Genomic DNA, 27,465 nt, shown 5'->3' with positions numbered 1-27,465 from the left:
TAAATTTTCATCAAAGGGTTTAATTATGTACGAAAAAAGAGGAATTAATACCAAATAGTTGAACTCTCTAGGAAATCGTCAAAATTTCCGATCCAAAAATAAGCGTTTTTTACACAAAAAGTTTAATTTTTAACCAGAAAATGTGAATTTCAACAAAAGAGGTTATTTTCAACGGAAAAATATTAATTTCTAAATAGATCATTGCATTTATAACTAAAAATGACGATATTCACTTAAAAATGGTGAACTTTCTAAACAAAAATACGAAATTTCTAAATAACTGGTAAATTCTTACGTTAAAAATATAAATTTCCAACAAAGAAGTTAACTTTCAACCAAGCAGTTCAATTAAAAAAAAATTTAAAAATAAAATCGTTTAATTTTCAAGTGAGAAGTTAATTTTCTAACGTAAAAAGATTTATTTTGAACAAAAAAAGTATCAGTTCATGTACCAGTAAAAAAAGTTAATTGAAAATCGAAATAGGCGAGTTAATTGAAAGAATACAAATTTTAAACAAATAATTAAAATTTCTACCAAATTGTCGAATTTTCTACAAAAAATTTGAATTTTTATTCTGAATCAAGGTCTTTCAACAATAAAGATCATTTTAAATGAAACAGTTGAATTAAAAAAAAGCTATTCACTACAAATTAATTAAAGTTTCAACCAAAGAGGTGAATTTTTACTAGAATGATGAATCTTCAATAAAAAATTATATTTTCATCAAATTTGATCAGCTCTTAACTAAGAAGATGAATGTTCAGGTTAAAAAATTAATTTTTCACAAAAATTATAATAGTTTATATTACAGTCAAAGATAGTTTCTTTTTTATCGAAATTCTTTAAATTAACCAAAAAAAGATAAATTATCAAAAAAACTAATTGAATCCTCAACTAAAACAGATAATTGTTAGCCAAACAGTAAAATTTTTAAATAAGAAGATTTATTTTCTAGCAAAAAAGGCGAATTTTTAACTAATTCTATACATTTTTAATCAAATAGTTAAATTTTCAACCAACGGGATTAACGTTTTACGAAAAAAACGAATTAAAAAAAAATAGTTAGATTTTCTACCAAATTGTTGAATTTTAGATTTTCAAATAAGCGTTTTCTTATAAAATACTTAAGTTTTTATGCAGAAAATATCAAGTGAGAAATAATTTTAAAAAACTGAATCAGAAAATATCAAGTTGAATTTCAAACATAAAATTTGATTTTTTAACAAAAATGTAATTGTTCATAAAGAAGATTTTGATTTAAATCAAAACAGTTAAATTTAACCAAAAAAAAAGAAGAATTTGTAGTAATTATATATGAAGTATCTATGAAGTATAGGCATTTCAACTAAAAAGTTAATTTTTAACCCAGAAGTTGAATTTTTAACTAATACTATAAAGCTTTATAAAATAAAATTAATTTTCAATATAACAATATGTGTTTGAAAAAAAAAAAATTGGCCTTAAAAAAATTTTAGTTTAAAGAGAAATAGTTAAATTTAACAAAAAAATAATGTTTAAGAAGTATTTGAAATTTGTACTAAACTGTCAAATTTTCTACTAAAACAGATTATTTAAAAAAAAATTTGCAACAAAGTAGTTTAATTTTGCAACCAAAACGGTGCGGTGTCTTATCAACTATGATTATGAATCAGGCGATTCGAAAAATTTACAATATAAAAAAATTGTGAACCTACCCTCTCAAAACCTTGTTTGCGACGAACCTTCTAAATTATAGTTGAATTTTCAAACCAAAAAAATGAACCTTAAAAAAAATAGTTCATTTTTAACGATATAGTTGGGCTTTAAGCAAAATACAATCAATTTGCACCAGAAGAAAAGATTGGAGAACATTTATTTTTACACAAGCAGAAAAAATTCTCAATACAAAAAATATTGTTTACCCAAATAATTTAATTTTATTTAAAAAAGACTAATCTTCTACAAAATAGTTGAATTTTTATTGAATAATTAAATAAAATTTCACACTTTTTCAGGACAAAAAATTATTTTCCATTTTATATGTAACAAAATAGCTTACTAAATTAATAGAATTAATTAAATTTTGGATTTTAGTAACAAGTTTTCTTTCATCAAAAATTTTATTTTTAAATCCATCTTTTTGTGTAGTCAATTAATAGCCTTTTTTGAAAATTCATCTCTATAGTTGTATATTTAACTATTTTGTTACAAATTCGCCTTTTGTGGTTCAATTGAACTCATAGATAATTAATTTTTTGTTGTTAAAAAATAATTTTTTTAAATTGAAAATGTAAAAATCACATTTTCGTTCGAAAACTCATTTTTTTAGATAAAAAATTATCTTTTGGTTGAAAAATTAACTATTTGGTAAAAATTAAACTGTTTATTAAAAAAATTACCTAGCTGGTACAAAATTATCTTTTTTCTTTGTTGACAATTCATGTGGTTTGTTGAAAATCCATTGTTTGTGTAGAAAATAAATATTGTTTTTTGAAAATTCATCTTTATTGTTGTGGATTCAATTACTTTGTTAAAAATCCGTCTTTTTTGGTTTAAATCAAAACGTAATAAAATATTTATTTTTGTTGACATTTTTTAAAAATTGAAAATCTAAGTATCACATTTTTGTTCTTAAACCTATCGTTCTTAGGTAAAAATTCATAATTTTGTTAAAAGATTACCTATTTGGTCAAAAATTAAACTATTTATTTAAAAAATTACCTGGCTGGTACAAATTTTTTTTTCTTTGTTGACAATTCATGTATTTTGTTGAAAACCCGTCTTTTGGCATATAAAATTAATATTCTTTTTTGAAAATTCATCTTCATTGTTGTAGGTTCAATTATTTTATTTAAAAAATCCGCTGGGTAATTCATGTTTTTTTTAAAATTTGTTTTTTTAAGTAGAAAATTATTATTTTTTTTGCAATGTATCTGGTGGAAAATTAGTTTCTTTTTAAATGAAAATTAATTTGTTTGAACTGAAAATGCCTCTACTTCATTTTTGTTTAAAGACTTATCTGTTTTAGTTAAAAATTCCTCTATTTGGTTAAAAATTCAACTGTATGGTCTTGTTAAGAATTCACCTTTTATGTTCAAAATTTAATTATTTGGTTGAATTATCTTTTTTGGTCGATAATCTACCTGTTCTGTTGTGAATTATTTCTTTTAGATTGAAAAAATATTTCTTACGGTAGAGAAGTTTCTTGTTTGAAAATAAATTTTTTTCTTTCCTAAAAGTTTAATAAATTGGTTGCAAATGCAACTGTTAAAAAAAAATTTTGTTCTTGAGAAATCCCCTTACTGTGTTTAAAAAATCACCTATTTTGTTAGAAAATCCTTCTTATGTTCAAATTTCGACTATTTTTCATTTGAATGCAATAAATTTGGACTTGAAATCTCAGGAATCAAAATTGTTTAATATTGAATTCAATTTTTAGAATTTACATTAATGATATTCATAAAAAACGACGCTCCTCTTATTCCTTTATTTTCATGACAAATCTCCCTTTTCCAGGTTTTGAGATAATTTTAAGTAATTATACTTTTCCTGGGTGTGGGTGAGGGGTACGGGTATTATTGTGGGGGGGGGGGGATTATTATGAATTTGTTTAAGTCTTTTGTGGACAACCCCTAATTTAGTTGATCAATTTTTGCAACCTGATAAAGAAACTTGTTTCATGACCTTTGTCTCTTCCATCCCTTGACTTAGATGTCGCCTAATTTTTTGCAAACGACTATTACGTATCACAGATCGTTCGATGAATACGGATGACGTAATTTCGCGAACCCTTGCAAAAAAAAAACAAGACTAGAACCAGCGAAACGAGCAGACTGCCCTGATATTGTCACAGCTTATCAGATCTAGATCTTAATTCTATATTCATAGCATCCTTGTTTCAATGAAATAGTGTCGCATAGAGTCATGGTCCAGTTGCGAGGTTTTGGTCACGTGCGTCAACAGAATTCGACAAAGTACGAACCTTGAGTGTAAATCGATCCGAGCAATGTCACCACGTCAATTACATTTCGACTGAACAGGGTTTTGGTGATCCACTTAATATTCATGGTGGGGCAGAAACTGTGGACCATGGAGACTCGAATCCTGTGTGAGAATATTCTAGAAATCAGCATCACCATGGGTTTATCCAGGCAACTCGATTATTCCGAAAATCGTCGAGGATCGATGAGCTGGCTGCAGATGTGATCCGCTCATTTTCCGCGTCACAGCGTCACGCTTCCGATGATTGACGAACGGTCTTAGGAATCAACCATTTTTCAAAATTGCAATTAGTTTCTGCATCGCTTGGGAATTACTCGATAAGGACCGAGTCGAATTCCTTGATGGGATACAGTAGGGGGAACTTGATCCCACAATCCAGGCCTGATTACTCTTATTTCCCGCTGAGGAATTCATAAACAAAGGAAACTCATGTGCACTTGTGTCTGATGATTTTCCTTTTCCTTTTATTAAGGACAATTTTTATTTATTATGTTTTGTTGATGGATGGAGAAATTTTGCGCTTAGCGTGACAAGATGGAAGGACACCACAGGCTCAGTGATGGCCCAGTGCTAGCACAGTGCTGGCTCAGTGCTAGCACAGTGCTAGCTCAGTGCTGATCCAGTGCTCGCTCAGTGTTGTCGCAGTGCTGACCCAGTGCTGTCTCAGTGCTGGCTCAGGGCTAGCTCTATGCTGACCCAGTGCTGGCTCAGTGCTATCTCACTAAACCCTACCAGTACTAGTACTGGCCGACTATTGGTTAACAACATTTTCGAAGGTTACCCCGGAACCCGAAGAGTTCTTCAATGTGTTTGTATTATAAATATTATCATATTTAATTAACGTTCAGGATCTATGTTTCTCAACATGATCATCTGCTTTGAAGATCTGTTTTTCATCTTGGAAAAATATTTTTAGAAATATTTTGGAATAATTAGGAATTTCAGAATAATATAAACGATGTTTCTGGTCGTCCTGAAATTCGAGACGAATAGTCAAATATTTTTCATAAGTTTAGATAGTGATCCTGGTTTTAATAAACATTAGGATATTTAACAACCCTTTGAACTTTTTGAAGCGATTGAAAATTACTTCAATTAAAACAAAATTTCTTCAAATTCTTTCAAAACCCTTTAAATTATTAAAATAGATTACAAATTTCTTGGATTTTTTTAAATACTGAAAAAATCTTAAAAATCCCTTTAAATTATTTAAACCTATTACGAATTTTTTAAGATAACCTAAAATATTTAATATCCTTTAAAAAACATTCAAATTACTTTTAAAATGTCCTCAAATAGTTAAACTACCTTAAAATATTTTGAAATACCTTGATAATTTTAAATGGTCTTGTAAATTTCATGAAATTGTAAAAAATACCCTAAAATCTATTGAAAATTTGTCGAAATGTTTCAAGGTACCCATAAATATTGCAATTAATTTACACTCTTATTAAATTATTGAAGTCAATTAAAAAATAATGGAATGATTAAAAATACCGTAAAAGATTTTAAAACTTTTGAAATTTTTTCTAATCCCTTGAAACTTCATAGAGCTGTTAAAAAGTTTTTAAATTTGTTTAGTAAATTCGCTAAAATGCTTGGAAAACCCTTGAAATTATTTAAATCTATCATAAATTCCTTGGAATTTTTAAATATAACGTAAAATTCTTTGCAAACCCTTCAAATTATTTAAATATATTACAAATACCTAAACATTTTTAAACATACCCTAAAATCAATCGAAATCCTTTAATACTTAAAAAATGTATCCAAATTGCTCAGAATCTTTTTCAATGTCCTAAAATATTACAATTTCTTTAAAAATCCATTACATTACTAAAATCAATTTAAAATTTCTTAAAATTATTTAATATACTTTAAAATTTCAAAAATCCTTTGCCATTTTTTAAAATGCATTTCAACCTTTTAAAGCTGTTGAAAATTACTTAAATTAAAAAAAATCCCTATTATTCTTTGAAAACCCTTCAAGTTATTGAGGTCTATGACAAATTCCCTAAAATTTTTAATGTATCGTGAAATTCTTTGAAATCCCTTTAAATTATTTAAATCTATTACGAATATTTTAATATACCCTTAAATATTTAAATTACTTTAAAATCTGTTGGAATACGTTGACATTATCAAAGTTCTTGTAAAATTATTTGAATAATCTTGAAAGTTTTTAAAGTTCCTTAGAATTTTTGTAAATACCCCAAAATCCATTACAAATTTTTCGGAATTTTACAAGACACTCAGAAATATTGAAATTACTTTAAATTGTAATTAAACAACCGAAATAAATTAAAAAATTCTTAGAATTTTAAAAATTACCGATAAATTCTTTAAAATCCCTTAAAATTATTTAAATCCAGTACGAATCTTTCAAAATACCCAAAAAATTTTAAAAATATCACATTACTAAATAAAATAAAAAATTTCTTGGAAAAATTAAAAATAGCCTAGAATATTTCAATTCCCTTAAAATCTATCATTGTATAAAAAAAACCTCAAATATTTAAAATCCTTTGAAATTCTTTTAATTCCCTTTAAGGTTTTTAAAACTGTTTAAAGTTCTCTGGAATTTTTTTAAAAACACTAAAATTTAATTAAATTAGAAATTCCTGGAATTTTCAAAAATACCAAGAAATATTTTAAATTCTTTGCAATTTTTTCAAATTCCTTGATAATTTTCAAAGCATTGGAAAATTCCTTAATTAAAAAAAGTCCCTAAACTTTGTTGAAAACCCTTCCCATTATTGAAATCTATTACAAATTTCTTGTAATTAAAAAACAGCCGTAAAATTCTTTGAAATCCCTTCGAATTATTTAATTACATTACGAACTTTTTTTAATACCCTAAAATATTTAATATCCTTTAAAATCCTATCAAATTACTAAAATAAATTTAAAGTCCCTCGGAAACTTTGAAAATAGCCTCGAATATTACCATTTCATTAAAATCCTTTTCAAATACTTTGAAATTTCTAAAAGTTCTTGTAATTGTAAAAAATACCCTCAAATATTTACAATCCTTTGATTTTTTTTTAAATTCACTTACAAATTTTTAAAGCTGTTAAAAGTTCATTGGATTTTTTTTAAATACCCCAAAATCTATCACAAATTTCTTGAAATCTTTTAAAATAACCAAAAATATTCTAAGCACTTTAAAATGTAATTAAATTACTAAAATGAATAAAGATTTCTGGAATTTTTAAAAATATTAAAAATCCTTTCAATTGTTTTTTTAATTTGTTGAAACTTTCTAAAGCTGTTGAAAATTTAAAACCGTTAAAATTCTTGAAATATATCGCAAGTTTCTTAGAATCTTTTAAAATACTTTAAAATCTATGAAAATATTTAACACTCGTAAAATCTATTACAAATTTCTCGGAAACTTTTAAGATATCCTAAAATATTCTAATTTCTTTTGAATCTCATTAAACTACTTAAATCAATAAAAAATTCTTGACATTTTTAAAAATACCGTAAAGTATTTCAAAAAATTTGAAATTATTTAAATCCCTTCAAATTTTTGAAGGCAGTAGAAAATTCCTTGAATGAAAAAATCCCAAAAATTCTTTAAAAACCTTTCAAATTATTGAAATCTAGTACACATTTCTTTGAATATTTTAAAACAATCTAAAATAATTTAAATTCTTTAATTTTTAATTCTACTGTCCTCTACTATTTCTTTACACACTCACAAAAAATGTTCTCGGAGGTGGGAGGGGACCTACAGTTTAGGGTGGGTTCCAAACCAACAAGAGCAGCAGCTTCAACTGCATGGGCGGCTGAGGCTCTTCCAGAGACGAGGATTCTTAGCGCCAATTTGTGGCAACTTAAGCTTGCAGCAAGTCACATTGCGGCGAGTCACATTAGAGGAAATGCATATTTCAGCATCCCTCATTCGACAAAGATGTGGAGCCCACAAAAATTAGCAAACTGCGTGTAAAAATCCAAGGGAGTACCAAGGTACCCGGCTACTTAAAGACCGTTAGAAATTAGGTTATTGAACAGACAATTAAGGTTGTTCAGAAGGACTCGTCAGTTTTAAAATGAAAATTGATGTTGCGAGAAATTGTTGTTAATTGTTTGTTTTTAAAGCCTTCGATATCAAATGCAGGCATCACTGCTTTTTATTTCAGAGCTGTAAAGAACAATATTATTTAATGAATACCCGAACAAGTGTAGCTCTGAAAAAGTTAAAAATGGGTTAGTTTGAAGCAAATTTATGTCGACGTCTTTGGTTAATAATAATCTCTTTACTATCGATGTAAACCTAACCCTGCATAATTAATTTTTAATTGATAATTTTCAACTGTTTCGATCTTCTAAAAGAAAGCTTGTAATAAAACTGGTTAAATTTCATATCAAATGGGTACCCTGTACCCAATTCAGTTATTGAAAAGAAGATTAAGGCAGTGAAGTGGGACTGTTTTACTTTTAAAATCCACCATAATGTTGTGATAAATGGTTGTTCATGATTTTTTTCAAGCATTTGATATTAAATGCAAACAAATCAGCTTTTAAGTTGAAAGCTGTAAAGAGCAATATTAGTTGCTTACTAACCGGCCAAATATATATCTGAAAGACTTGGAAATGAGATAGTTTTACGAAAGATTATGTAATTTACTTTCGATTCTTTCTAATTCAAGGCCTAAACTAAGAAGCAATTCTACAGCAAATCAATAATAAAACGTACAACAAACTATCGAAATAATTTTTCTTATTTGTTGTGACTTATTAAATGCAGATACATTATTTAATCTTAGCGAATTATCTAAAAAGAAACGCTGCGAAAAATTAGTAACTCAAAGTATGAAAAACCATAGCGCCGTTTTCTCACAACATTATTGATCATCAAGACCTGGATCACCATATTTCTCTTTGATTGTTAATCTCCTGATGCAGTTTTTCAAAGTCAGTTGGGTAAGTCGATTATCAGCTAATCTAAAATCTGAAGTGTATCAGGTACTGTTTCTTTTTGATACGAAAAAGTTAGAGAATGGCAGTTTTTCAAAGTCAGTTGGGTAAGTCGATTATCAGCTAATCTAAAATCTGAAATGTATCAGGTACTGTTTCTTTTTGATACGAAAAAGTTAGAGAATGCTCTGAAATTTTAACGATTCTCCAAAACATTTCAAGAGTAGTTCCGACCTGGAAGATTAGTATTCAAGAAGCAACACATAAAAAGCAGAAGATCTTCGTTTATTAACTGCTTTTAATGATCCGCGTTTGACATTAGAAAATATTTTAAAAGATGTGGTTGTAGAGATTTTTAGACGTCACGAGTCTCGATTTAGAGGCTAGTTCAATATCGATTCACCAATTTAGTTCTTGAACCGGGACCTTCTCCAAGGAAATCTTAAGCTCTCGATCAGAATGGTTTCCTGAGAAAAATAATTTAGCTGTATCCAAAAGGAAAATATAAGGCTTGTATGAAGCCTAGTGTTCAATCGAATATAATTAACGTCAGCTCAAGCTGAAATGCTTTCACTTCGAAGGTAGGAATTGTCAGCTGGATAGCTTATTTTAAATGGTTCTTGGATTCGGCACACCCCATGAGCCTCATCAATTAGCAGAGAGAATTGTTTTTGAATCGCTCTTATTGGCTTGTCTCCTGCTGTCTTCGAGTTTTTACACAGATCTGACAAGTATCGGATTGCAAAAGAGAACTTAAATCTTTTTCGAATCATTGTATGTTGTTCTTTCGTCGAATCTTGAAACAATAATCATTCCTGCAGCTTACAATGTGCTTCATTTGACTGAAGAGAAAGTTCGAATTTCATTGAATAAATTCACCCGACTGGACATCATCTAAGAAGATTGCCTAAATTATTTGATGCAGTCAAAATATATATCTTGTATAGTAGGCAAGGCTATTGCACGTTGGATGATTGAAAACGAAAGGGACAACTGCGGACGACCAAGAATAAAAATTTTTCCCGAATATGTTGCTTTTGGTATCAGGGTTATTTTGGCTGAACCAGCATCTCCATATTTAAGTCGAATCAATAATCTAATATAGCAATTTAAAGAAAGCGGATTAATGCAGAAATGGACTAGTACACTGAAGTTACTTAGAGGACGAACTAAGTCCGAATATGAAAACTGTAGTGCGAAGGGAGTAGAATCGTATCAGATTATAACCCTATTGTTTATCTTCTTGGTTTTTGGATACTTCTGCTCCATGTTAGCTTTCTGTTGTGAAGTTGGTTCTTTGCTAAGATCTGTATGAGAAAGAATAAAATAAATATATCCTTCATTGTTGCATTTGGCAGTTATATTCAGTTGTTTTCTTCTAGTCCCTAGAATTTTCTACCAAATTGAATCTTTTAATTTCCATTTTACAACATTCTCTTCAATTTTTATTTTTCTTGGTAATATTTTCTGAAAGGAAACAAATGTCAACACACGATTTTCTAGGGTACTAACATTTAAAATTGAAAAATATTTTTCATGCGCAGTACTAGAATGTGGTTTCTGATTTAGAAAAGCTCGTTTCGGTATATCCATCACCTCTTTCTATGACAGAATTCATTACATTTACTATTCTAGCTTGTTTTGTAAAAAACAAATGTAGAAATTATATTGATGACTGTGAAACTAACAATTTCTCATGATTTAAGATGTTAAGGGTGAAACTTGAATAAACAAAACGGTAATCCTCGTGTTAATTTCTGGCCTTATAATCATCAAGTCTTGTATTATTATTTTTTTATGCTCCCGAATTTCCTGATATGTTAGCACAGAAAATCAGGGTGGGGAACTCCATTATCAGATAATCTGAAATCTAAAGTGTGCCAGGTATTGGTTCTTTTCGATTCGAAAAAAGTTAGAGCAAGCTTTGAGCTTCCAACAATCCTTCAAAACATCTCAAGAGTAACTCCAACCTGGAAGATTAGTATTCAAGAAGCAACGAATAAAAAAGCAGAAGATTTTAGTTTGTTGTCTGCTTTTAATAATCATCAAGCGACAACTTTGAACCTGGTAATTTATGCTAATGTAAATGAATTGAGCTACCTGATCAGTTTTATTAACAAATTATTGGAATTTTAGGTTCGTCCAAAAAGTTTAATCATATTTCCACAAAGAAGAAACTAATTGATTTATCACACATTATTTTGAAGGATGCGGTTGAAGATATTCTTGGTCATTACGATTCTCGAATTAAAAGTTGATTCGCATCAGTACCAGGTGAAGGTGGAGTTGTTTCATTTTCCATCTTCTACTAATGTCATTTACAACCGAACAGGGGATGTTATTACATCATTTGAATTCGAAGTAATAATGACAAAAAGTTTGGCAAAAGCAATGCATTTTCGGATGCATGGTTTACATCAAAAGTAAACGATTGGGGAACTTTTAGCTGTATCAAAAGGACAATACAGGGCTTTTTCAAAGTCTGGTCTACAATAGAATACAATTTATTACAGTGAAAGCTGGAAGATACCTGATGTTTCAAAATCTCTTTACACTCTCAGTGCTGATATTAAACAAGCATCGTTGGTAGATGATACGTGGCCACCGGATTTTCCTGAGAAGTCATATTTCCTGACCACGGGATGGTAATGAGACACCTTATGCTCCTCGTAATTTAGTTAGGAGAATTGTTTTTGGATCGATCTTATGATTGGCTTTTCTAATGCACTCTTTATTTTCCTACACAGCTCTGATAAGCGTGCTGTTGCTGAAGAAAACAGAAATCGTCTTCAAATCATTAGATCACGTTATTTCGTTGAATCTTGAAACAATAATCAATCCTGCAGTTTACAATTATGTGCTTAATTTCACTAAAGGAAAAGTTCCAATTTCAGTGAATAAATCTACTCAACTGGACATTTCTTACGAAGATTGCTCAAGTTATTTGTAGCAGTAGAAAAATAGAATTTGTATAGTACGGAAGGATATTGCAGGCTTGATAGTTTAAATCGAAAGAGAGAGTTGCGGACAACCAAGAATAAAAACATAAATAAACAAAAATTGTGCAATAAAAAATGTACAAGTTTTCAATAAACTTTGTCTATAAGAATACGTTCAAAATAAAAAAATTAACTTTTTGGAAAAACGACACAAGTTACAATAACTTTTTATCTAATAAAATTTACTCCTAAATTACATCTACAATTTTTCTTAGAAATACTTTACTATTCTGCTACGAGTTGGCTTTGGTATATATTGTCCGCTTTGAACATAGAAGAAAGCATTCCTTTCTTGTAAGTACGTTTAGCTCGAGAAGCAATTTTTTCAGACATTTGTAATAGGCTCTGCAATATTTTTGAATGTGTGCTGTTCAAAGAATAATGCAGACATGACCACCTTGTCTACATTTTTAATATTGTGGCATTTTAGGGTCTCTCAAGCATAGCTTCGATTAAGTTTTTCTGTAAAACAAAGCAGAATGCACAATGATAAATATTTTTCGTAATAATGTACTTAGTTTTTATGAATAGTTCAACGTTGATGATTGAAAATAAAAAAGTTTTCACTTTTGATAATAGAGATATAATTCATTTTTTATATTCAATAACAAAATTTGTTAAATTTTCTTACCAAGGTAAGCTGATCACATCGATGTCTCTAATCAATATAAACCCATTTGCTTCCAATGTAAAAAGCAGCTCTGCAGAAAATCAACACTGAAAGGTAAAAAAACCACATCCACATTATTTTACAACAATCTTCTCTAATTTAAAAACCACTAAACACTTTTCTTCTCGCAGCACTGCCTTTTAGTTCAGGTTTAAACTAAGAAGCAATTCTGCCTGAAATCAAAAACATAAAGTACAAAAGCATAGAAATAATTATCTGTCTTTATTACGACATTTAAAATGCAGAGTTATTATGTAATTTTAGCAAATTATTTAAAAAGCAACGTTGCAGAAAATTAGTAACTAAAGGTATAAAAACCATAGCGCCGATTTTTCACAACATTCTTGTTTAGTTTTGAAACGAGTGAACTTTTGCCGTATATAAGAGAAATAAGAATTTCAATAAACCAAAGAAAAATTTCCATGTTAATCTTTGGCCACAATGATCATCAAGTCCAGGATCATCATATGTTTCTCTGCTTACATATTTCCGGATGGAGTCAGCCCAAGAAAATCAGGGTGGGTAAGTCGATTATCAGATAATCTGAAATCTGAAGTGTATCAGGTACTGGTTCTTTTCAATCCGAGAAAAGTTACAGAAAGCTCTGAAGTTTCAAAAATTTTCCAAGTAATTTGAAGACTAGTTCCGACCTGGAAGATTAGGATTCATGAAGCGTCGGATAAAAGAACAGAAGATCTTATTTCATTATCTGATTTTAATGATCCGCGTTCGACAACTCTTAACCTGGTTATACATTACAACGAAGACGAATCAAATCACCTGATCAGATTTATGACCAAAGAATCGGAATCTCAAATTCGTCCAAAATGTTTAATTATCTTCGCACAAAGAAGAAATTAATCGGTTTATCAGAAATTGTTTCGAAAGTTATGGTAGCAGAGATTTTTGGACGTTACGATTCTTGAATTAGAAAATGATTCCGTATCGGTTTACGGATTTAACCCATTTACTGGTTCCTTCTCCAAGGAAAACTTAACTTCACGACCAGAATGGTTTTCTGAGAAAACCCGCGATTTGCATCATTACCAGATGAAGGTGGTGTTGTTTCAATCTCTACCTTTTATCATTGTGATTTACAACCAAACAGGCGATTTTACAAAAGCATCTGGACCCGATATAATCATGGTAAAATTTTTTTCAAAAGCAATGAATTTTCTGATGTCATGGTTTACATCAAAAGTAAAACTATGGGGAGTTTTTAGCTGTATCAAACAGGAAAATAAAGGGCTTGCACGAAACCTAGTCTACAATCGAATACAATTCAGTGCAGTTCAAGCAAGAAGATCCCTGAGGGGTAAAAGAAATGTTTACTCCGCCAGTACTGATATTAAACAATCAAATTTAGACCTAGTGGTAACATATTTTCATGAGAAGTCTTATTTGTTGACCAAGAAATGGAAATTCGACACTCTGTTTTTGTTCCTTTTCTTGCTAATCAATTGGATTGCATCCAAATGCTTTCACTTCGAAGATAGGAATTGGTAGCTGGACATTTTATTTCAAATGGTTCTTGGATTCGGGACACATAATGAACCTCGTCAATCAGCTGAGAGAATTCTTTTTGGATCGATATTAATCGCTTCTTTACTGTTCTCTTCGTGTTTCTACACAGCTTTGACAAGTATCCAATTGCAAAAGAGAACTGAAATTGTCTTCGCATCATTGGATGACGTTCTCCTGTCGAATCTTGAAACAATAATCAATCCTGCAGTTCACAATTATTTGTTTAATTTCAATGAAGGAAAAGTTCGCATTTTTGTGAATATATCAACTAATCTCATCAATTCCGACGAAGATTGCTTAAGTCATTTGATGCAGTCAAAAAATATATCTTGTATAGTAAGAGAGGATGTTGCACGTTGGATGGTTGAAAACGAAAAGGACAGCTGCGGACGACCAAAAATGAACATTGTTCCTGAATATGTATCTTTTAGTATTAGTGCTCTTTTTGCAGAACCAGCATCTCCACATTTAAGCTGAATCAACAAATTAATATGGAAATTCGAAGAAAGCGGATCAATGCAGAAATGGTATAGTACTTTAAAATTAGAAAAAGGACAAACCGAGTCCGAATATGAAAGTTGTCGTACGAGGGGAGCAGAATCAGGTCAAGTAATAATCCTACTGATTATGTTTCTGATTTTTGGATATTCTTGCTCCACAATAGTTTTCTGTTGTGGAATTGGTCTTGCATTAGTTAGGGAACGATAAAAGTTGTGTCCTTAATTGTTGTGTGTAAAGATGTGTAATAAAAGGAACTGAATAAATTTATTCTTTATTGTTGCATTTGATAGTTTTATTTAGTTTTTGTTGTTATAGTCCCTGGAATTTTTCACTAAGTTGAAACTTTAAACTTTTATACTAAAATGTTCTGTTTAATTCTAATTACATATTTGTAATATTTTCTGGAAGAAACCGAATGTCAAAAGATGACCTTGTAAGGTACCAAATCGATGCAAATCCAAGGACCCATTCATTCGTATATCCTGAATTATTATATTTTTCTTTGCTCTCAAATTTCCTGAAGAAGTTAGTCCAAGCTTAGGATGGGTAGGTCGATTATGAGATTATCTGAAATCTGAATTGTATCAGGTACTGGTTCTTTTCGATCCGAAAAAAATTACAGAAAGCTCTGATCAGGTTTTGATCAGGCTTATGAGGATCTGCTCAGGTTTATGACAAAAGTATCAGAATCTGAGATTCGTCCAAAATATCCAATCGTCTTTCCAAAAAGAAGAAATGAATCAATCTATCAGCAATTATTTCGAAAGATGTGGTTGCAGAGATTCTTGGACGTCGAATTAGAAGCTGATTCTGTATCTCCATATTTAAGCAGAATCAATAAAGGAATATGAAACTTCGAAGACAGCGGATTAATGCTAAAATGACATAGGACATTAACACTATCTGGATGACCAACTAAGTCAGTAGTTGCCAGATGTAGTACGAAGGTAGCAGAATCAGGTCAGATAATAATCCTACTGATCATCTTCCAGGCTTTTGGATACTCATGCTCCATGATAGCTTTCTGTTGTTAAGTTGGTCTCGGATTAAGTAGAAAGCAATACAAGTTGCGTCCATAATTGCTCTTAATAAAGATCTGTATTAAAAAAAAATAACATAAACGTTTTTGGATTTCGTTTAATTTTGTAGGTTTTTTGAATTGTTTTGTTCTTGTCCTTGAACATTTTTTCTAAATTGAAACCGCTACTTTTCATTTAAATTTTCTCTAAGTCACTACAAAAATTTCTCTATTAGAAAGCAATATAAATAAAAGCAGAGCTCAAGTTATTTTTAAAAGTTTGAGGTACTTTTTGTTTGGGAAATGATTATAATTCGTTTGCCAGTAATTATCCGGAGTAGCACATAGCTATTTTCTGAAAAAGTGGATCACTATTAACAAACGGCATAAACAAATTCGCAGTTAGTGCAATTTTTTAAAGTTTAAGGTTCTTTTCTTAAATTTGTTTCCATTAGTTTTCGAGTGATAATCCGGAACGGTACATTGACAGTTTGGAAAATGTGATTGTCATTAACAAAGTCGTAACATGGTATATTAAAAGGTGTAACACGCCTTTTAAAGTATATCCTTCACATAGCATAAAGTTAAGATTTACAAACAATAAACCGGCTTAAAATCAAGAAGAAAAGGATTTGTTTATAATATTTTGTACGCCTATTATTTGAACAGTTTCTTGCTTCCTTCGAAACCGATTTGGATTCTCTTCTTGTCTGCATTTGCAATTTTATTTTTGATTTTTTTGGACAAATAGTAATAATTTCCTCATTTTGCCTCTGTAATTATTTTCAAATATATTTCTCTCTTTATCGTTAAGAACTGCGATGTTCCAATTTCTTTGAAACGCTTGTTTCTCTTTTTCGTGGACGGCTGTGCGGATTTTATCATTCCACCACGCATAATTTATTCACTATAATACCATATTTCTAGGAGGCTAGAAGGTAATCAGTATTCAGTTAATAAGTATTACATTAAGAACTCCTGATATCTCTTGTTTGTTTTACTAATTCTTTTATGGAAGTCTTTCATCCACAACAACAAAGTCAATTATATTGTAGCTGTATCTTTTATACAAGGTGTACATTTGAATCATTTTATGCCTAAATCATGTATTTGTAATAAAAAAGCCCTTTTCAAAACAGAAACCCATTAATTCATATCTTCTTAGTAGAATAATTCTTTCAGCATGATCACAAGTACCTGAAGTATCATTTAAAGTGTCCCAATAGACCTCTTTTACTTCACTGCATTCACCATTAGCTGAAGCGCAGTACGATATGATACATAATCTTCTGATTTACAGTTTCATTCTAACCCACAACATTCTTCGAGATGCAAATCCTTGATCCCTGAGATGCCGCCTTACTCTGCCATTCATAACCAAACCGACTTATTGAATATCATGCGATTCGCCATAAACTTCTGACCAAATTTCAAGATCACTTTTCGACTTTTCTTTTTGTACATCTTTAATGTTGCATCCCTCTATTTTAGTTTTAAGTACAAAAGAAATGTCTAACTTTCTTGCGCACACTGTTTCTCGTAAATTTCTTTTTTTAAGATCATTCACTCCTCTAGTATTCGAAACATCCAGCCCATGTTCAGCGCCTGAAACTTTACCCATGCCCAAATACCAACTTGATGCGAGAAATCCATTTTGCGAGTGAAAATTACGACCAAATTAAGTAGCTGGTCTTCGTATGTCTAAGTCGTAAGTCTTCGGAAGTTATAACGTCAGTCCCACCAAACTCGAGTAAATAGAAGAAGATTGTAGAGGCAGAACTGGAAGCGAGAGAGTCATAGGTGGTTGGTGTTTTATAAAGAGAAGGGCACCAGCCTTCAGCAGTATGGCAATGTATAAGAAAATTTGTCTATTTTGTAAAAGTTTCCGAAAATGTCGCCCAAATTGAAATGGTCCAATACAAGTGATAGGTTTCCAGCTGTTACAAGTTCTGTAATTTTCCAATTGGTCTTGCATGAATTTTAGCAAACCTTGATAAGCATCCCAAAAAATGTCCATAAATTTCCGGAAATTCTATGAATTTGCATAAGATTAAATAAGTTTCCCTGAAAATAAAAAAAAAAATGTATTAAAAACTCGTCGACATTGAAAAATGAAATCGTTTTCTCAAACTGGAACTCTTGAACTCATATTGGACCGAGTAGTCTGTTCCCTAACGTTGTAAAAATTGGACAGTGATACTTTCCATAGTTTGGACAGTAGAGTGAATCTTAAGCAGGTAAAATGTTCCAGCGGGTAATTTATTCAAAAGGGAATAAAGAAGTTTTATGTAAAATATTACTTCAATTCATTTAGCGGTTAAAAAGCTATGATTGTTTTACTTCCATCATTATTGTTTAAAGGAACGAAGAAAGAAATTTAGAACACCCTATAATATTATCGTAAACACTTTTTAAATTTTCCCGAAAAATCGAAAATTCAAATTTTGATTCCACCAAAAATAATAAAACATGAATTCCATTTTGTGGTTAAACTGTGCAGAATACGAGAAAAGATTAAATAAAAAAATCGTGCCCCTCAAAAAGATCTACAAATTTGTTATTATTTACTTTTCTACAGGACATTAAAAATAGACAAATTACATTTTTAGACAAATGACAAATACTACGATAAAAATAAAGAGGCAAAACCCGTTTACTAAAAAAGAGCTACATATTTTTTACTAATCATTTTTTAAAAGAATACGTAGTTTTTGTTTCAAACATGAAAAATAACATTGGCAATAAAAAATCGAATTTTTCGAGAAACAATGCAAGCTGCGAAAACATGAATAAACAAAAATTGTGCAATACAAAAAATCTAAAAGTTTTTAATAAACTTTTGATATAAGAATACATTCAAAATAAAAAAATTAACTTTTTGGAAAAATCACACAAGTTACAATAACATTTTATCTGATAAAATTTTTCTCCTAAATTACATCTACAAATTTTCTTAGAAATACTTTACTATTCTGCTACGAGTTGGCTTTGGTATATATTGTCCGTTTTTAAAATAGAAGAAATCATTTCTTTCTTCTAAGTACGTTTAGCTCGAAATACAATTTTTCCATAAATTGTTGATAGGCTCTGCAATTTCTTTAAAGTAGCGCTATTCAAATCACATCGACGTCTCTTGTCAATATAAACCTATTTGTTTCAAATTTAAAAAGTAGCTCTGCAGAAAATCAATATTGAAAGGTAAAAAATATCGCAGCGACATTATTTCACAACAATCTTCTCTAATTTCGAAACAACTTAACACTTTTCCTTTCGTAGAACTGCTTTCTAGTTCAAGGCTTGAACTAAGAACCAATTCTGTTTAATCTTAGTGAATCCTAGCGAATTACCTAGAAAGCCACGCTACAGAAAATTAGTAACTGAAAGTATAAAAAACCATAGCGCCGATTATTCAGAATATTTTTGTTTAGTTTTGAAACGACTGAACTCATTTAATTTCTCTAAGAGAAATAAGATCTTCAATAAAAAAAACAGAAATCCCCATGTTAATTTTTGGCCACAATGATCATCAAGTCCTGGATTATTATATTTCTCCTTGCTCTCGAATTCACTGACGAAGTCAGCGCAAAATCAGAGTGGGTAGGATGATTATCAGATTATCTGAAATCTAAAGTGTATCAGGTACTATTTCTTTTCGATCCGAAAAAGCTGCAGAAAGCTCTGCAGTTTCAGCAATTCTCCAAAACATCTCAAGAGTAGTTCCGATCTGGAAGATTAGTGTTCAAGAAGCAACGGATAAGAAATCAGAAGATCTTAGTTTATTGCCTGTTTTTAATGATCTGCGTTCAACAACTTTGAACCTGGTAATTCATTACAACGAAGATAAATCAAAACACTTGATCAGATTTATGACCAAAGTATTGGAATCTCAAATTCGTCCTAAATGTTTAATTATCTTCCCACAAAGAAAAAATGAATCGGTGTATCAGAAATTGTTTCGGAAGCTATGGTTGCAGAAATTTTTGGACGTCACGATTCTCAAATTAGAAGCTGATTCCGTATCGGTTCACGAACTTAACTTATTCACTGGTTCCTTCTTCAAGGAAAACTTAACTTCTCGATCGGAATAGTTTTCTGAGAAAAATAGGGATTTGCATCTCTACCAGATGAAGGTGGGGTTATTTCATTCGCCACCTTTTATTATTGTGATTTACAATCAATCAGGGGATTTTTTCAAACATCTGGACCCGATATAATCATAGTAAAAAGTTTATCAGAAGCAATGAATTTTCGGAAATCATGGTTTACATCAAAAGTAAAACTATGGGGAGCTTTTAGCTGCATCAAAAAAGAAAATAGAAGGCTTGCACGAAACCTAGTCTACAATCAATTATAATTCAGTGCAGTTCAAGCTGGAAGGTCCCTAGCGTGTAAAAGAACTCTTTACTCCATCACTACTGATATCAAACAATCAAATTTAGTCTTAGTGGTGCCATATTTTCCTGAGAAGTCATATTTGCTGACCAAGAAATGGAAATTCGATACTCTCTTTTTTTTGTTCCTTTTTTTGCTAATCAATTGGATTGTATCCAAATGCTTTCACTTCGAAGATAGGAATTGGCAGCTGGACATTTTATTTCAAATGGTTCTTGGATTCGGGACACATAATGAACCTCGTCAATCAGCTGAGAGAATTCTTTTTGGATCGATATTAATCGCTTGTTTACTGTTCTCTTCGTGTTTCTACACAGCTCTGACAAGTATCCAATTGCAAAAGAGAACTGAAATTGTCTTCGCATCATTGGATGACGTTCTCCTGTCGAATCTTGAAACAATAATCAATCCTGCAGTTCACAATTATTTGTTTAATTTCAATGAAGGAAAAGTTCGCATTTTTGTGAATATATCAACTAATCTCATCATTTCCGACGAAGATTGCTTAAGTCATTTGATGCAGTCAAAAAATATAGCTTGTATAGTAAGAGAGGATGTTGCACGTTGGATGGTTGAAAATGAAAGGGACAGCTGCGGACGACCAAAAATGAACATTATTCCTGAATATGTATCTTTTAGTATCAGTGCTCTTTTTGTAGAACTAGCATCTCCATATTTAAGCCGAATCAACAAACTTAATATGGAAATTCAAAGAAAGCGGATTAAAGCAGAAATGGTATAGTACATTAAAATTAGAAGAAGGACAAACCAAGTCCGAATATGAAAGTTGTCGTACGAGGGGAGCAGAATCAGGTTAAGTAGTAATCCTACTGATTATGTTTCTGGTTTCTGGATATTCTTGCTCCATGATAGCTTTCTGTTGTGAAGTTGTTCTGGGATTAGTTAGGGAACGGTCAAAGTTGCGTGCGTAATTGTTGTTAATAAAAATGTGTAATAAGAGGAACTGAATAAATATATTCTTTATTGTTGCATTTGATAGTTTTATTTAATTTTTGTTGTTCTAGTCCCTGTAATTTTTCAGTAAGCTGAAACTTTTAATTTCTATTTTAAAATGTACACCGATACAAGGTAGGGGTATGTGTTAAGGACCTGAAGTAAATAATTTTGAGGCATTGAGGAAAACGCCTGTTGGTAGTAAATATAGACCATGCACAATATGTGTTGGTAGTGTTTCTCATGCACCACAACGACACTGTCAATCGTCTATTTGTCCTGGCAACCACAGCAGCCTCGATAGCAACCTTTCTTTTCCTCTGAAAGGATGTTATTCTCCCTACAGTATTTACAGACGAAGTCAGAAATGATTTCCGCGAGACACTTATAGAGGGTCGAGAGGCAGATGATTGGTCAGTAATCGCTAGGACTCACAGCAGGTACTTTTTTGGGTATTATATATGTTACCCCTTCCATCATAAGAGATGGAAAGTGATCCGTGTTCCCCATGATGTTTTGAAGTGCCCTAGAAAGAGCGGGGTGAGGTGTCCTTATCTAGGGGGGTCACGTCATGTCCAGTTGACTTGACCTATGTGTATCCCAGATAACACAGCTCTAAAAAAAAAAGAATGTCAGAAGCCCGAGCTAAACTACCATACCCATACGTTTTAGAGGTCGCTGAATCTGAATTTGAGGTAGTTGGACCCTATCAGGTCAGAATCAAGGTTGATTAAAGGTCAAGATAGAGAAAACCATTGAATCGGAAAAACCTCTACTCTTAGACGTTTTTTGTTCGCTGAATCCGAATCCGGGTCACGATAAATGACAAGGGAAGGTTAACATCAGAAATGACAATTGAATCGGCGTCGATCGATGATTTAAGCCGTTTTAGGGTCGCTAAATCAGAATGCGGTGTTATTTTTACCCCATAGGTTCGATTCCATAGTTTTATCAATTTTTATCTTGAGATGACCTTCAACTCTGACTGTTAGGATAAATAACCCCGAATTCGGATTTAGCGACCCTAAAAACTGTCTAAAGTAGTGATTCACGTCAATTTAATGGTTTTTTCCAATTTGAACCTTCACTTAACATTGATCATGACCTGATGAGGTCAAAGTATCCCCGGATTTAGAGTCGGTGACCCCAAAAACGTCCGACAGTAGCGAATTCCTCCTATAAAATGGTTCTCTCTGATCCAATGCTTTTCTTTATTTTGACCTTTAATTGACCTTGATCCTGACCTTATGTCCTCCAACTGAATCCGGATTCGGATTCAGCGACCCCAAAAACCTTATTGGAATATTGGCTTAGCTCGGATGACAGATTTTTTTGTGGAGCTGTGTAATCGACCAGTATGTGGTTATTTCCTTGGCCTTAAGTGGCTCACAATACTTTTAAATCCTGCTCTTGCTATCTGCAAGTCTGCGATAGAAACGTTTGTTGTTTCCCAAACAACTCCTATTGTCATGGCTTCTCGCGATCGCTCTCTTGAATGAACGCAGTCGTGCTGACAGGACCAAGAGCCTCTGCCCAAGACAGTCAATCACTTTGTCCAAGTTCGTAGATGTTCTTGAACTGACGGTGTGTGAATAAAGCATTTTTTGCACGTGACGAATCAGTCTCTGAGGCCGATTTCCTTTTCGCAATTCATATATCCATCCCAGTTTTGATTTCAGTTCACTAATCTCGCCTTGAAGTTGAAACTTACCCTAAGGGTCTGACATCTTTTTTGGGGCATAGTTGTTAGTAGACTGGCCATGCATTAGCATCCTGTGAGAGTTATAGTCGCTATCGTATTCAAGCATTTTAGCGGTAATCCTGTTAACGCAGCTTTGTTGAACCATTGCTTCATCTCCTAATAATTCCTTAAAAGAGTTACTCAAAGCTTCTAGTATCCCGTCTGTATCATAAAGCATTTCACTCTTACTGCTTCTCATTCTGATTAACACTATACTTTTACTTCCTTTTATACTGATCAACGCCAATTTATCAGACAGTTTCTTGTTTCTTTCAAAATCGATTTGCATTTTCATCTCTTCTTCTTTGATTTTATCTTTTCATTCTTCGACTAGCAGTTTCACTTTCCTACCACCGCAGTAATAAACACTTCATTCGAACTTCCAACAATAATATCATAGAAGATAGACCACGCGCCCTCTATATCTTTTTTTGCATATGAGCGGCTTCTGAGTAACTCTGTCTATGCGTTCGTATATCCTATTCTAAAAATCGATTCGCACTTCCGGCTTATTCAATTTCTCGATTTAGGTGGGCGTTTTTTTCGTTTTTTTCGTATTCTTTCTTGTACATCCTTAACCTTAGTTAATTTTGAAGACTATGAGGTAAGGATCAGTATCACATTAAAAATACTTTCATAACCCTTGCATCTTCTAATTGTTTTCTTAGTTTTTTAACAATAACAAAAAAGTAAATTATGCTGTGGCTATCTCCTCGGCACCAAATGTAGTTGTTCATCATGTTATGCCTTAACCAACAGTTTTTAATAAACAATCTATTTTCTAAACATAAGCTGACTAATTTTTCTCCTTTACAATTTGTTTTTGGATCCCAAATTTATCTAGCTTAGCAGAATAATTCTTTTTCGACAGTCGCAAGTACAATAAAAGTTTTAGCCAATTCCGAAGCCATTATACTTTTATTATTATTTACTGTGTATAGAGTACGCTCAACTACCAACTTCATGCTAGAAATGTATTTTGTGAGTCGAAAATCATGTCTAAATTAAGCAGCTATTTGTCATAATGTCAAGAGTCTAGTTACCATGTCAGTCCCACCAAACTTCGATTAATGGAGGGAAGTGTAGGGACAAAACTTTGTCTTTCGAAATAATTGCTAATAAATCGATTAATTTTTTCCTACTGGAAAGATAATTAAATATTTTTTTCATATTGTGGCATCTCTTATTAAAAAAAATGTAGAGTCCTAAAAAAATTAGCAAACTGCGTCCAAAGACCAAAGGGGGTAAGAAGGTACCCGTTTACTTAATGAGTGTCAGAAATTGTGTCATTGAAGAGATGATTAATGCAGTTAAGTGGGACTCTTTAACTTTTGACATAGATTTACGATATTGAATGCCAGCACAACTGCTTTTTAGTTCAAATCTGTGAAGAACTATATTGTTTTACGATTTTTCTAGAAATGGGTTATTTTTGTACAAAATACCAACACAATAAAGATTAGGTTCATTTTATTTTTATTTTGTAGGAAAATTTCGTTTTACAGTAGCTGATCATATCGACGCCTTTTGCAGAACTGCTTTTTGTTTCAAGGCAGTGAACGACTATAATAGCTGACGATTCTTACAGAATTTAAGTAGCGAAAAATATTACATACAGGGCAATTTATCTGAAACAATGATTTAAATTATCTAAAAAGCAACGCAGCAGAAATTAGAAACTAAAAGTATAAAAAACCATAGCGATGACTTTTCACAACATTATTCTCTAGTTTGGAAATAAGTGGACTTATTTGTCTTTTGTGAAAAAAATAAGAACATTAGTATACAAAAGCAGAGATCCCGGTATTAATTTTTAGTCAAAATGATCATCAAGTCCTGGATTATTATATTTCTCCTTGCTCTCAAATTCACTGACGAAGTCAGCGCAAAATCAGAGTGGGTAGGACGATTATCAGATTATCTGAAATCTGAAGTGTATCAGATACTGGTTCTTTTCGATCCGAAAAAAGTTACAGAAAGCTCTGAGGTTTCAGCAATTCTCCAAAACATCTCAAGAGTAGTTCCGACCTGGAAGATTAGTGTTGAAAAAGCAACGGATAAGAAATCAGAAGATCTTAGTTTATTGCCTGCTTTTAGTGATCCTCGATCGACAATTTTGAACTTGGTAATTTATTCCAACGAGGATGATTCAAGTCCTGATGAAGATCTAATCAGGTTTATGACCAAAGTATCGGAATCTCAGATTCGCCCAAAATGTTTAATCATCTTTCCAAGAAGAAAAAAAGAATCAATCTATCAGCAATTATTTCGGAAGATGTGGTTGCAGAGATTCTTGGACGTCACGATTCTCGAATTAGAAGCTGATTCCGTATCGATTCACAGGTTTAATCCATTTACTGGTATCTTCTCCAAAGAACACTACAACTCTCAATCAGAATGGTTTCCTGAGAAAAATCGGGATTTGCATCACTACCAGATAAAGGTGGGGTTGTTTCACTTTCCACCTTCTACTAATGTGATCTACAACCAAACAGGGGATGTTATAGAAGCATCTGGATCCGATGTGATAATGACAAGATGTTTGGCAAAGGCAATGAATTTTCAGATATCATGGATGTCATCAAAAGTAAGATTATGGGGAGCCTCTAGCTGTATCAAAGAGAAAAATATGGGGCTTGTACGAAGCCTGGTCTACAATCGAATACAATTCACTGCAGTTCAATCTGGACGATCTCTGATGTGTAAAAAACCATTTTATACCATCAGTACTGATATTAGACAAGCACGTTTAGTAGTAGTGGTACCAAATTTTCATGAAGAGTCGTATTTGTTGACCAAGAAATGGAAATTCGACACTCTCTTTTTTTTGTTCCTTTTCTTGCTAATCAATTGGATTGTATCCAAATGCTTTCACTTCGAAGATAGGAATTGGCAGCTGGACATTTTATTTCAAATAGTTCTTGGATTCGGGACACCTCGTGAACCTCGTAAATCAGCCGAGAGAATTGTTTTTGGATCGATTTTAATCGCTTGTTTACTGCTCTCTTCGTATTTCTACACAGCTCTGACAAGTATCCAATTGCAAAAGAGAACTAAAATAGTCTTTGAATCATTGGATGACGTTCTCTCGGCGAATCTTGAAACAGTAATCAGTCCTGCAGTTTACAATTTTGTTCTTAATTCCACTGAACAAAACGTTCGGATTTTAGTGAAAAAATCTACTCAACTGGACATTTCCTACGAAGACTGTTTAGATTATTTGATGCAGTCGAAAAATATAGCTTGTATAGTACGTGACGATATTGCAGGTTGGATGATTGAAAACCAAAGGGATAGCTGCGGACGACCAAGAATGAAAATTGTTCCTGAATATATATTATCTAGTATCAGTGCTATTTATGCAGAAGCAGCATCTCCATATTTAAGTAGAATCAATAAACTAATATGGAAATTTAAAGAAAACGGATTAATGCAGAAATGGACTAGTACAGGGAAACTACCCGGAAGACAAACTGAGTTCGAAGATGAAATTTGTAGTACAAGGGGAGCAGAATCAGGTCACATAATAATTCTATTGATAATCTTCCTGGTTTTTGGATACTCTTGCTCGCTGATAGCTTTCTGTTGTGAGGTTGGTTTAGGATTAATTAGGAAGCGGTAAAAGATGCATGCTTAATTGTTCATAATAAACAATGTGTATCAATTAGCTAATTATTCTAATCTGTACTAGAATTAATAAAATTATTTCTCTATCTAAGCTTTTGATAGTTTTGTTTCTCACCAAAAATATTTAATCATCTAGAAATTTTGTATTCTTAGAGTTAAGCATTGCTGGATCATTTTCAATAAGTTGAAGATACAAAAAAACCCAATTATTTGCAAATAATTTAGAAGAGGTGGTCAAAAATCCCTTTTTACAAAAAAAATTTCATATTCAAAATTCTTTTTATTTTCAAAAGTTGATGAGAGTTTTCAAAGAGGAGATGTGGAAGTTTGGGGAAAAAATAATTTGAACATATTCTTTTCTACAAGTGTATTTTTTGAACAGAATAAAAATTACCCATTAAATAAGAGCACTGTTAAAAATTTCTATCAGAAACTTGCACTACATTTATTGGAAGCTTATTTCCGAAACGCAAGGTAACGCTACAATAAATATTGTTGTGGTTTCCAAATGCTGGCAATGGTATAGTGTCCTATATGTATTGGAATTTAAAAACATTTTAATAGTTGAATTAATTGAATTTAAGGAAATCGTATAGTTCACAGAATTGACGAAATTCAAGAAATTGACGGAATTCATATAACGCCCGAAATTCACGGATCTTATGGAATTAGCAGAATTCATAGAATTAACGAAATTCAAGAAATTCACGAGATTCAAAGAATTCATGAAATTTTAGTAATTTACGGCATTCATGGAATTTACAGACTTCAAAGAATTCAATGAATTGACAGAATTCAGGAAATTGATAGATTTCATTGAATGCATGGAAATAATTGAATTCCATGAATTCACAGATTTTACGGAATTCACGCAATTTACCAAATTCACGCAATTAATTAAATTCATAAGATTCAAGCAAATGATGGAACTCATTGAATTCATTGAATTGACGAAATTCATGGAATACAAGGAATTCATGGAAATCACGAAATTCATGGATTTCACGCAATTCATGAAATTCAATGAGTTAATGAAATTCATTCAATTTACGGCATTCATTGAATTCATTGTATTCGAGAATTGATGGAATTCACTGAATTAGTGGAATTTATGGAATATACGCAATTCATGAA

General features: G+C 31.5%; 1 protein-coding gene across 1 annotated transcript; it reads left to right on the top strand.

Annotated features, from left to right (window-relative positions):
* Positions 1 to 24,526: 24,526 nt before the first annotated feature.
* On the top strand, positions 24,527 to 26,326 carry LOC117170787. The gene has a single exon (XM_033357824.1). It carries the CDS (start codon positions 24,527 to 24,529, stop codon positions 26,324 to 26,326), a length of 1,800 nt encoding a protein of 599 aa, XP_033213715.1.
* The last annotated feature ends 1,139 nt before the right edge of the window (positions 26,327 to 27,465 follow it).

This window comes from Belonocnema kinseyi, chromosome 4, assembly GCF_010883055.1.
Source record: "Belonocnema kinseyi isolate 2016_QV_RU_SX_M_011 chromosome 4, B_treatae_v1, whole genome shotgun sequence".
Classification (NCBI taxonomy): Eukaryota; Metazoa; Arthropoda; class Insecta; order Hymenoptera; family Cynipidae; genus Belonocnema; species Belonocnema kinseyi.
Note: the sequence above shows the minus strand (reverse complement) of the source record. Positions and strands in the feature narration are given on the sequence as shown.

Coding starts and splice junctions, on each gene's coding strand:
- LOC117170787 (XM_033357824.1), top strand. CDS start 24,527: ATGATCATCAAGTCCTGGATTATTATATTTCTCCTTGCTCTCAAATTC.